Raw genomic sequence first — 13069 nt, 5'->3', positions numbered from 1 at the left:
CTATGATCCCACTGAGCTCAGATATTTTACTGAAAAATTCAGTACAGTTGGCTCCATCATGAGGAAGCTTTTAAAATGACATAAGCACTTGCAGAGAAAAATTTTGAATGTGGTTAGCTCAGTTGGAGCAAACTACTGTATGAATCTCACCATCTAGTATGTGCTTTCTATTTTTCCATGTAAATTCTGTTGGCCATAACAGCATGGCTCAGGTTGAAATGGGCTGTGAAAATGAGGCTGATGTCTTCCTAAGGCTTTTTTACAGATTTGAAAAACTTCCTAGCATTCTGCCAGCTCAGAGAAAATAGCCAAGTGAGCATCTCAGGCACCCCTTTTTTCATTAGCATGGAGCACTAGCTAACAGTTTTTGTGCAGCATCTGCTTGCCCTTTCTATCCATATTTCCAGTGAAAGAAAAACAGTTCTTTATAAGGCAACTCTCCAGGGTTGGTTAGAGTGTTTCAAAGTACTGTATAAAGGTGTATTTAATTTGCCTCCCCCATCCATGCACCAGTTGCATTTCTTGGTATCTTTCCTCTTTTGCAGAGGACTGTATCCCAGCTTGACTTCAGTGTTACAGCTGAAGAATGGCTGAGGAAAAAGAGAAACTATAATATCTTCTCCAGCATGCCTCCATCTCTTTATTTAAATGAGTATATTTGTTCTGTTAAATGTGCACCTGGTTCCAGCCAGGACAGGGTTAAACTTGGCAGTAGCCAGGAGGTGAGGTGGCTGAGGGTTATTCCATAACCTCACCCAGGGAGAAGGTTTTCCTCCCAGTCATGTAAACTTGGCAAAGTCAGGGGTTGGATAATCTGTTCTGAGCAATCATTTGCCTATCTTGCGCATTTTCTTATGGATATTTTTGCTGTTACCATTCATTTTGTTATCTCATTGCTGTTTCCAGCGATTTGTTCTTATTTCGAGATGTGGCTTTCACCTTTTGTGCCTCCAATTCTACTCCCCAACCTGCCGCAGGGGAAGGAGGAAGGGAGGGGGAGCAAGCAGCCTATGGTTTACAGAGTCTTGGTGGGAACATTAATTTAAAGAGTACCATTCCCAAACCACAACAACCTTTGTATCACTTCTCAGTTCATCTGAAAAACAGCTTGAGAAAGTTTGCTCTCTTTCAGAACTTCAGAAGTGTAATATCGACGTGCTTTCTCTTCTGCAAGCAATCCAAACATCTTTCTCACTTGTATCAGTAAATAAATATTGGATATGTTTCTAAAGTAGGTGCCTTATTTTAGTCAGAAGTGAAAGGAATTATTTTAAATATTACTGTTCTCTGGCCTCCAGTATGTTATACTTGAGGTCAGATCAGAAACTTCAGCTCCAGAATTTATGAACTGCTGTGAAAATTTTGTGCCAATAATAAAATAGTATTTTTAAGAACTCACTTTATAAGCAAAATACCTATGCAAAGGTAACTCCATCAGATAAAAAAAAAGGGTTTGAATTATTTGCTGTATTATACAGTATTATATTACTGTAGAAATAGGAAAAATTCTTTCCCTCTGTGCGTCAAGTAATAATTAAAAACTAGAATGAAGTTTTTCTAGATTTCTGCAGTGTCGTGACAGTGTGTGATGATGAACGTGACTGCCCTAAGGATCATTACATAATTCACTGCAGAGTATGGTGAGCTGTGTGGTGTATTTTATATACCCTAACTTCTCATTCCTTCTTCTCTGCACAGTTGTCCAACGCCAGGATGTGATGGTAGCGGTCACGTAACAGGAAACTACGCCTCACACCGCAGGTAAGAAACAACAGGAAGCCTGAAACAGGAAATAGAGCTACTTGTAGCTCTTGTCATCTTTGAACCCCTTTGCACTAACTATGGATTCAAAAACAATTCAAAAAGATTCAAAAACAATTCAAAAACATTCAAAAACAATTTGCAGAAAATAATCCACAGAGAAAGGCAGCTTTTTTTCCTGATTTTTTTATATTTGTAAAGGTGTGGACTTAATACACTGAGGCAGATAAGCAGCATATGCTTATTACTGTGGCTGTATTTCTCAGCTGAGACCTGCAGAAAAGTCATTTAGTGAAGTTTGCATTACCCTGAGTGTACAAGCAGTCTCTATACAGATGCTGTTGCATCTGATTATAAATGAGGTTTCTGCATACCTTTTTGTGAACGGCTTTGAAATTCATAATCTGCTATTATAACCTGAGGATAATAAATATTTTTTTCAAAATAACCTACTGCCAACCTAGGTGTTGAAACAGCAATTTCCTACATTTCTATTGGGAGCAGAATGGAAATGTTTTCTGCCTTCTACCAACCACGTGGACCCAGATCCTTTAGCTGTCCTTCACATAGGAAACATAAATTATGGATTCTATGTACCACTGTCCCCTCATAGCAAAGCTTTACAGGGGCTAGAAACCTTTGTCCCAAACTACATACTCTTTTAGTTATTTAAGAACCGCAGCCTTATGTTTGTCCTTCTTTGCCAAGAATAAATATTTGAGAGTATAATTTTAACTAATATAAATCATAAATTGTCTGTATGTTGGTGTTTTAGATAAAAATAAATGCTTTTGTTTAGTAAAATATTTCACATCAGGTTTTCTTTTCAGTGTTTCTGGGTGCCCATTAGCTGACAAGACATTAAAATCCCTTATGGCTGCTAACTCTCAGGAGCTCAAGTAAGTATTGACAATAGCACAAATGTTATTGTTCTTTATCTTCGACAAACATGTTCCCTGTGTTATTGAAATTGTAAATTTGAATTGCTCTGAGCAGTATCTCTGAAACTTTTCTCTGAAAAGTGTAGTGAATTAGTTTAAAAGATTTTGAGTGAAATAAAGTTTACTTTTCTCCATTTGTCTTTCTTTTTCTTGTAACCCTTCATTTTCATTAATTATTCAGGGCCTGGGGGGACAAAACTTGTGGACACTAGGAAAGATGCAGTTTTCTCAGTATTTCTGAATCAGAAAAGAATAGAAAATATCTAATATGTAAGATGGATTTGGCAACTGATCCAGATAGAATTAATTGGAATTATTTAGTAAGAAATAAATCTAGTTAGAATAAATCTAAAAAATGAGACCAGAATACCTGCAAATCCTTTTTTATTTGTCACTACCCTATACTATGAGTTTAATGCCACTGAAGCAGGCATCAAGTCATATGATTTTATGCTGGCATCATTCTCACCATGAAATGTCACTTACAAAAGGACTGTGCAGGCTTTGCTATATAGACAGATGTATAGGGACATATGAATATTTCAAAATTCTGTAGTCAAGAGAGGCACTGGCAACCAGTCATCTAGTTATTGAATTGGCTTTGTCAATAAGGATGTGGGGAAAAGGGAAGGATAATTAGAGTTCTTTCATAGCTTTCCCTCTGCAACTTGTATATTGGATCCTATAATAGATGGCTTGGAAAAAATCATGAATGCATGTAAAAAGGGGAGAACCCCGTGACTGTCCTTTCTGTCCTTTAGGTTCATCCCTAGTCCAGATATAAGAAAATAAAGTCTGATCATGGCACTATTTTCCTTTTCTAATAGTATTAATAGCAGAAGTGGCTACATTTAGGCTTGGAGCAGTGTTTGGCTTCCCCAGATCCAATGTTAGTGGTCTCATTCCCTAGCCTTACAGCTTCAGTTATAATTGAAATGCTGAACTGATGGTATGAAGTTGAATGTACAGGAGATGCGGCAAAATAGCAAAGAAAGAACATTTATATAGGCAGCTGTCCAAAGCAGTTCACATAGCCAGTAGGTAAACTGGCACACTGGCACAATGCTGCATTTTTTGACATTTCCGATCCCAAAAGGTAAAAAATTTAGGTTTAGTTTGTTTTAAAAGAGCAGAACAGTTAGCAAGGAACTGGCTTGCAAAAATGCTGACAAATTCAAAGTCATTTGCTGAGTCATATATATTTGTCCCTGCTTTTATTGGCTTTCTGCCATACAAAGACACTCACACAAATATTTTGAATAGTTGCTCCTCATGCATCACCCCCCCGCCCCATTCATGTGTGAATAAGTAAATTTGCATACCAATATGGTTATTTTTCCACTAAAGCTTCTAGAGTTTTGGTCATGCCATAAGGAAAGAGGAGCAACAGCATATGACTTAAATGACAAACTGCACACTGTACGCCATGTATAATAAGTGAGTTGTGAAAGACAAAGTCAAAGTTCATGGACATTTCACAGACAGAAATATGTTGCATAACGCAGCTAGCATTTAATTTCAATTAACTAGAAAAAGAGCAAAAATCAAAATCTGTTCACAGACAATTTGCAAAAGGAAAAAAGGCTAAATAAAATTATTTTTCACAAATGTACCACCTTAATTTGGGTTCTTGCAAACGTAGTTCAGGTGATATTTTGAACAAAACTTTGCTTCTCTCTAAATTAAATCTTTTTCCAAAATGCTGCAATCATGCTTGCTCTGGTATAGTGATAGCAATAGTTAATTGTAGCATTGCTATGTGAGCAGAGGGCATAAATGCTCATAGAATCAGGCCAGGAAAGTACCCTCATGTAGTTAGGCATGAATATGAAAAAGCTGTGTATTTTTTCCAAATGTTATTCATGTTTAATTTGCCAGAATCAAGATAGGATTTTGGCTTTAATTATGAAACTCTATGCCAGCAAAGATACAAGGCTTCCATGTGATCCACAGTTTGGAAATAAGGAAGGTCTGCTTAGAAAGTGGGCCTGTGACTCAGATTCAAGAAAATTTCTATATGAGGATTCTTGCTGCTCAGAACAATCTGAGGTGGTCAATTTAAAACATAAGTTTGATGATGACTCAGATTTTAAAGCTAAAAAGGATAATTTGGGCTGATATCCTATTTAATCAAAGAGCTTGCTTATCAAGCCCTAAATAATTTTAAATGTGTACTTTAGAGAGGTATTTACTTACAATTCAGAAGGTTTTAGGAATAGGTGGTCAGTCCTACCCTTATACTCATTTTTGCAGTGGTTAAATGTCAATTTTTACGAGAGATTTGAGCAGTTTTTCTACATGGGTTCCACATAAAACATTGATACTGATTTATACTGAGTTATAATGGCTTCCACAGGCAGTATAACAATTTCAGAAAATGGTTTTCTCAGCTGACCTCCATGGGTTTGCCTTGACTGCAGTTCATATCCAACACCTCTGATCAAAAGCATTTCAGCTTTTGAGGGAGAAAATGTACCAGAAATGCTCCTAAACCTGCAGCTCAGCATTTAAATTTTACTTGTAGTTGTAGTTCATCTTCCTAAAGATAAAGCAATCCTCTTGGAGAAAGGGACAAAACAGAAGGTACACAATGCCCATTTGCAAGTATTTATATGTGAAATCACAGAGATTTATTTTTGAATAACAAATTTGGAAGAATTGTGAAAGAACTTGTAACCTACACCCACCTGAGGGCTGACATCTTTTAATTTGATGTCCTGAGACCTCTGGCCCTTCGATGTAAATCTTATTTTCTTGGCTCTGCACAGGAATTGATTATAGAGGATGACTCCCTAAACTGGGGCACCAGTCCAAACACCACTTAGAAGCTGATGAAATTCCCCAGCATTACTGATTGAAAGGCAATAGGTTTTTGGTGCATTTTGTGTTCTGGAATTTCATAATCCATACAAAGATATAACCAATATTTAGAAAACCCAATCCAGCTGTCAAGATTAGGAGTTTTGCTAATTAAGCTTTTTACTTATTTGTCAGTAGCCTACCTGAAATATCCTTTTACAGTTTCATTAGTCCTGACAATATCTCAGCCTGAAATCTTCAGTGACCTCAGAATAGCTTGGACTCCAATCCAGTTGGAAATCTGTCTGCTGTCAGAAGCGGTAACTACAGATGGGGTGATATAAAATTTAGTTCAGTATCCTTTATAAGTATATTCACAACTCCCAGACTTTCAGATCTGAATGTCTCACACAAAGAGCTTTTCTTGAATTAAAGTCCACCTCCAGTCTATGCAGGGAGCCCTTCCATCTGTGATCATGTGATAAAATAAGTAGCCAAAATTAATTTCCTTAGTTTTTGGCAGGTGTTCTGGATTTACTTGTGAGCATTCACACTCTCCAGACATCTGCCCTTGCTGCCTGCTCCACATGAAGTTGTGCCCAGTCCTCAGGTCAACATTTAGTTTTACGCAGTCAAGCATTTCCTGGCACTCTGCAAACAACCACCTTTACCTTTGCTGTCAGTGTGAGGCAATTCATTCCACCAAAAATATAATTCACTAAGTGCCATCATGAAACGTTTTGATATTATATTTTAAAACATTCACCCCTTTCTTCATTTGAAATAATGCAGAATTTTGCTTGAATAAATGCATAAATTTGCTCATGTCCAAAAGAAGTCAGATTTTTGACATATTAATTGTTCACAGAAAACTAGTTTTAAATATTCTGTGAAGAGATGCACCTGCACACCCAGATGTACTATTACCATTATATTTGTAGGTGTTTTCCATGGCAGCCTACCAATGACAAGATGAAATCACGAATCTCTTTAATTCAGGAAAGATTCAGTAGCAACTGAGACCCTTAAGAGCATATTGAACCCTGCAACTTTCCTTAATGGTTCAGTACAACATTATTTGGCACAACTCCTTATGTAATTCTGATACTCTGTAAAAATAATAGCACTTCAAAGTCCCTTAGGGTTGCTTAGTATAAGAACTTTGTGTTGTATAATACAGAAACATAGAAAAGGCTGGCATAACTTCTAAGGAAAATGTTTTTGGTGCTGCTTTATTTGCTGAGGTACATTAATCTTCTCTGAAAAAAAACCTCAAGCCAAACCACCCCACAAATATACAACAGCCTTAAATTAAAAAAAAGAAAAAAGAAAAAAGAAAAAAGAAAAAAGAAAAAAGAAAAAAGAAAAAAGAAAAAAAGAAAAAAGAAAAAAGAAAAAAGAAAAAAAAAAAAGAAAAATTAAAGAAAAAATAAAATCTCTGTACTTCTGAGATGGAAGGTGTTACCAGTGAGGTCCCACTCCAAACCCACAGAAATCAGTGGAAAGACCTACTGACCCAAGATGGCTTTTGGGGCATAGCAAGCAAAAAGCCCACCCTGCCAGAGTGCTGGCAAAAGCACAGTAACTAGCAGGCTTTTTTCTTTTTTCATTGTATGGATGTTTCAGTATTAAAAATTCATACTTGAAAAGGCTTGTTTGTCTCACATACACAGAGCAACCCCTAAACTATGAGAAATAAGCATAATCCAATTGCTCAGCTGAACACCCAACTGAATCTCAAGCAAGAAAAAGATGGTGCTGTGGTATGCTTACAGTGCTAGAATACACAAATTATTAAATTCAAATTCTGGCTACCGTGTATTGATGCCCAAAAGTAAAACTGCTTCTCTGCTTTCATTTCCCTTTCTGTAAATACTGGCAAAGTGCTTATTTATATCTCTACCTGAAAACATCATACCAATAATAAACAAACACATAAGAGCAAATTTACAGATAGATCTATATCAAGCTGCTTTTTTCTTCTCTTTGTAATGTTGATTCTGTACAAGGAAAAATGTTTGATGCAAACATTGATATAAACTAATTAAATCAATGCATCATATACAATATATTTCATATTCCATATTAAAACTCTGCTACTTAAAAAAAAAAAAAAAAACACCAAAAAAGGGAGTCTGTTTATTTAAAGAAAAGCACCAAACCAGCAAGAGGTAGGTTTAGTTATTCAGCAAAAGCTCTGCTGTTCTTTTTTCCACTCTAGACAAAATATAGATTATACACATTATTTGCTCCCTATCTTTGTGACCATATTTTGTAATTCCTGTATTATTCCATAGGTGCCCAACACCTGGCTGTGACGGCTCTGGCCACGTGACAGGGAACTATGCATCCCACAGAAGGTAACAACCATCCCATCACATGGGGCTGCAGTGCTCAGGGCTCTCGGCTGGCAGCAGCAGAAAGAGGTGGCTCTTACTCTGTGTGCTTCTTTCAGCTTGTCTGGCTGCCCTCGTGCCAGGAAGGGAGGTATCAAAGTCACTCCTACCAAGGAAGAAAAAGAAGACCCTGAACTTAAGTGAGTACCGAAGCAGGGGTGGAGGGGGGAAATGGCCTGGGAGGGTTCAGGACTTGAGGAACCATAGGGAGATGCCCCAGTTAATCTCAACACTGTGAGAATAGTGCCCAGAGCTGGAACCAAACCAAGTATTTCTGCTTCTTGTGGAGATGGTGGAGTCCATCACCTAGGAGACTGAACAGTGAGGAAGGATTGCTGTATCTGCTTGTATTGCTCCAATTATTTTAAGGAGTGCTATGCCAATGGGTTGAAAAATTTGGCAAAATGAAGGAAAGTTATTACTGACTGAGGTGAAACATGTCAGCTAATTAAATCAGAGTGACACCTTAAAAATATGTTCCAGACAACTTAAATATCTGTAAGTCTCAAGTTTTTTTCTATATCTATGAATGAAAATTTCACTTAAAGTGAAAACTAGAAACTCTGTAGAGATTCACTACATTCCTGGCTTGAATGCATATTCCATTAAAATTTGTAAATGATAACTGCCAGAATATAAAAGTGAAAACTTAGTTGTATGGAGAGTTGTCTTAATACTTGCTAATGATATGTGTGAAACTGCATAACACTGACAGAGCAGCACAAAAAATTCCCTCTCCTTTCTTTGCAAGCATTTGCATGGATTTCCATGCACGTTTTCCAGTTACAGAACCCCACCCTTTTCTTCGTACCAAAAACCAAGACAGAAATGAGACAATATGGACTTTCCATACACTTGAAGAAGTGCGATTTATTTCCCGTGATAGAATTCCAGTTTTCTTTTCCAGTAAAATACTATCTAAACAAACGTCTTATTTTCTTAGTCTCTACAGCTGTATTTTAAATTGCCTTATTTTAGTATGAGCTGAACCCCAATAACCCAGCCTGACAATAGTTGGATGCTCTGGTACAGTGTGCCAACAGGGACCAAGTCTTACTCCATTAAAGCAAAGTCACAAAGGCGGCTGGAATGAATTTCTCGGGATTTTTTGAGAATGTCTTTGCCTGCTCTCTGCAGGGAAAATGAGGGTTCTTTTGCTGTGTTTCCATAGATGCCCAGTGATAGGCTGTGATGGCCAAGGTCACATATCAGGTAAATACACTTCCCATCGCACTGCTTCTGGTTGTCCTTTGGCTGCCAAGAGACAGAAGGAGAGTCCTGTCAATGGGTCTTCGCTATCATGGAAACTGAACAAACAGGAGCTGCCACACTGTCCTTTGCCAGGCTGCAACGGGCTGGGTCATGTTAATAATGTTTTTGTCACCCACAGAAGGTATAACTTTGTGTTTTCTCTTTTCATTTTTTCTTAACATTCCACTCTGAATTGGCAACATGTGAGTTTAGAGTCAGAATAAATTGTGATAAAGTCTTTTGAGTAATAACATTGCAGGTAAAGTAATACAAAACAGAATTAATTTGAGAGATTTAAATTTTATGTCTTTTTCTGTGTTTCCATTGAAGCATGACTTTCCAAGGAGTTCAGATTGGTACAGTGTCTATGCACTTTAAAATTAAGTAGAGTTCTTTCCTAGGGAAATAAGGAGTGTTATGTCTGCATATCTTCCAAAGAAAGAGAAATATCACCAGAAAATGTCACCAGAAAAGCTTTAGCCAAGAGTCATTAATTTCATCTTTCTACCAGTGGAAAAGTTATACTTATAAATTTTGTATTTAAGCAGCTTAAGTTACACAAAGAAGAAACAATAAGCATGCAGCTCTTGTACGGATTAAAAAAGTTCAAAGTTATAACAATCTTACAAAGAAAATTATCCTTGCAAGAGAAGAAGTCACACATAAAACTAACAACAATAAACACCACCTATCACTGTGAAAAATAATCTGACCATATTGAATCAAAAGTAAGCAAAGAGTGTGATTGGCAACTTTGGTTTTCTGTCTTTAACAGTACTTAAGTCTACATTCTCTGTCTCCTTTGCTTTCTTCTTAACACTTTAAGCCAACTTCTCCAAAACAAGAAATGCCCATGGTCATTTGAATAAATTCAGTCAGAGTCCAGTGTGATCTTAATTTTATTTCCTACATCCCATCTGAAAGTCTTTTCATTAGGACACTACTGTAAATTGTGGCTCATTAAGCACATAGGAAAAACTGTATTTTAGCTGGTAGCAATTCATAGTACAGATGATTCCTGTCCTACATGAGACTGGGTCACTCTCAAGATCACATTAGTTAAAATGATGTAGCAAATATAACTTTGTTTGATATCCTTTCCTAGGATGTTAGAAACCTAACAAGTAACTCACAGCTTTCAAACAATCTCCCAGTTAGCTATCTGCTCTGGGCAGAGATAATAAGCCAAAATTTAGAACTGAAGAACTAGCATCTTTCTGTATAGCTTTTAGCCAAGCTAATGAAAGCTTAGGTTTTGCTGCTTTGTTGTTTTTTGGGTGTTTTTTTCCTATGTGGAAATGCCATGTCTGTTAGGATTCTCTTTTTGTAAAAATTTTTACACGCACATACACGCATACACATGTCAACCACTTTTCTGTGGAACAAAGTTTTCCCTCTCTCCTTACTCAGATACACCTAAAAACAAATCCTGCTGCCAGTTCTTCGGCATATGGGTATTTCTTCTTTGTTATTTATAAAGATAGTATTAAGACAGTGCAATTCCTCTTAGCCCTTTAGTGGGCTATAAAAATTGCCTCAGATAATTACCAGCTGATGAAATTGTAAGCTTTGAAATAGCAAAATGTAATTTAATGTGAACAGTGGTTAAAAAGCCAACTGACTATATAATGGAACCATTCAAAAAAGCTATTACAGCCTATAGGGTATATCCAGAGTTAATATTGTATTGATCATTATTATGTATCAAAAAGTGATACAATAATTGGGCACTGTGGACATCATCCCATTAACTATTTTTTTTAGGATAGTAAACTTGCCATTTTAAATACCACACTCTCCTCTCCTTTGGAGCACAATCCCTTGATAAAAACAGTTTATAAGTGTTTGAATTTAACGAATTCTGTAAATGCATCTTCATATAGCTTAACAGTAGCTGCTACTGCAATTTTGTTTATTTTGAAATATGCTTAAGAGTTGTTTACTCATAGATTGAGATTTCTGTGCCAATTTTCAAGCTGGAATATACAGCTAAATGACTCTTTATGAGTTATGTCATTCCCCGAAGCCATGCTATAATGGAGATACTGATGCGACCTTAGGTACAGAGGTCTGTCCAAGTGCATGATAATATTGCCTGAAAGGATTGTTGCCATTTTCAAGTGGTGCTAATGTTTTTTTTCCTATCTGTTTCAGCCTGTCTGGTTGTCCTCTGAATGCACAAACCATAAAAAAGGGCAAAATTTCAGAAGAATTAATGACTATCAAGCTTAAAGCAAGTGGCGGTAAGGAGATCTGTAAAAAATTATGACATTTATTTAGATAGAAGGGCCCTGACTCCCATTTATACTTGTGCCCCTTTATGCCATTCTGGCATTAATTCTCAGTACTTTGTCTCTAGCAATAAAAAATCGTGACTAACAAAAAATATTTGCATGAGAGATTATAAAGTTATTCTCATTTACATCTTGATAACTGAACATTGAGGATATGCTCTTGTTCCAGAGCATTTTTTTTTTATTTGGGTATCTTTTCAATATTGTTTAATTAATAAACAGTTACAGATCAGGAGGACTTAGCTATCTGAATAAGGTAGGAAGGGAGAAATATTGTGGGCAGAAATTGACTCATCTCTCCAACTTCATTCCTACATGGTTTAGTATCTCTGCAGTGCTTGTGCAATTTAGCTAACCTAAGTGCAAAGCAATAATTACCAAAGAGTTGCAGGGGGAAATGTGTAGGAGTCTCCCTTCTTATACAATGTGCTTTAGCAAGTTGGGCATTGAGCCAGGATTCAGGAAATTTAGTCTTTAGCCTCCAACTGCTGAGGAAAACGGTTGCATTACTGCTTACCGATTTCCCGTGCTGGCTCTCCAGTAGACTCAGTTCTAGGCTTTAAAGCAGTAACAACAGTGGCACAAATCTCCAGGCAGAGTTGGGCTCAGAGTGACACTAAGCAGAAACAGGCACATGCATTTGCCAGCAGCTGCTACAGCTCAGTATATTTCAGGATAAGGCTTTCATTAAAGAACTGAAGCTTTTTTACTTTGCTATCTAACTTGCGGGGATGAAAAAGCCTGGCTTCTTAAGGTTTTTTTGGTTTTGTTTTGTTTTGCTTTTTTTTTTTTTTTCCTGTAATACTTGTTAGCTTTCTGAAAATTTCACCCTTTCCTGTTATTTAAACTTCACTATTTATTACATGTAACTAAGGCTATGCTTATTGAAGTTTTCTGCACAGGAGCTTGCCCCCGCAGAGATTCTTGCAAAATCAGAAACAGGTACAGATGAGTGAACAATTATAATACTAGTGAAGATGTTGTCCTGCTGTATTTTCTGAAAAAGAAGGGTTGCTGTTGCATTCCTTTAAAAAAAAAAAGCAAAACAAAAAAAAACCCAAACCAAAACAAACAAACAAAACTCCCACACCCAAGCACCATAAAAATCTCCTCACATTTATGATAAACTTTCCTCTTTCTGGGCAATTTTTCCTTTCTGTACCCTTCAGCTTGTACTTGCATGATGCAACGAAAAAAGTAAGTGCGAAAAAATTAGGACTAAGATAGCACCATCTATGTTTCAGCTCATATAAATGTTTTAACAGGAATGAAAGAATTTTGATAGTAAAATCAAAGAAAATATAAGGATCAATCATTTGTTGAAAATCTTATTTTCCTATGGTTAAGTACCAGGTAATGCAGCTGGTTACTTATACATCCATTGTCCTGTAGACACTTTAAATCTGATGTTGTTATTTTCAACTATTTACAGGTATTGAGAGTGATGAAGAAATAAGACACTTGGATGAAGAAATAAAAGAACTGAATGAATCCAATCTTAAAATTGAAGCTGACATGATGAAACTTCAAACTCAGGTATGCCATAAATGTGAAACCTTTTTCTAAGCTATGTCTAAGCATGATAAATAAATTAAATGCTATGTAATGTTATGTTTAAAAATAGCTA

The 13069-nt window shown here is 36.5% G+C and overlaps 1 protein-coding gene across 10 annotated transcripts in view; it reads left to right on the top strand.

Moving 5' to 3' along the window:
• ST18 (ST18 C2H2C-type zinc finger transcription factor) overlaps positions 1 to 13069 on the top strand; it is a 167717-nt gene that overhangs the window by 150945 nt on the left and 3703 nt on the right. For all 10 annotated transcript variants that reach the window (XM_005479288.4, XM_074550958.1, XM_074550967.1 and 7 more), the window contains 7 exons: positions 1699 to 1761; positions 2592 to 2660; positions 7799 to 7861; positions 7957 to 8037; positions 9069 to 9290; positions 11303 to 11391; positions 12875 to 12978. In XM_005479288.4, the coding sequence (XP_005479345.2) occupies positions 1699 to 1761; positions 2592 to 2660; positions 7799 to 7861; positions 7957 to 8037; positions 9069 to 9290; positions 11303 to 11391; positions 12875 to 12978 (691 nt within the window). The remainder of the gene's footprint in view (positions 1 to 1698; positions 1762 to 2591; positions 2661 to 7798; positions 7862 to 7956; positions 8038 to 9068; positions 9291 to 11302; positions 11392 to 12874; positions 12979 to 13069) is intronic.

Source organism: Zonotrichia albicollis, chromosome 1 (genome assembly GCF_047830755.1).
Source record: "Zonotrichia albicollis isolate bZonAlb1 chromosome 1, bZonAlb1.hap1, whole genome shotgun sequence".
Classification (NCBI taxonomy): Eukaryota; Metazoa; Chordata; class Aves; order Passeriformes; family Passerellidae; genus Zonotrichia; species Zonotrichia albicollis.
The sequence above is the reverse complement of the archived record's forward strand: the minus strand, read 5'-3'. Positions and strand labels throughout refer to the sequence as shown.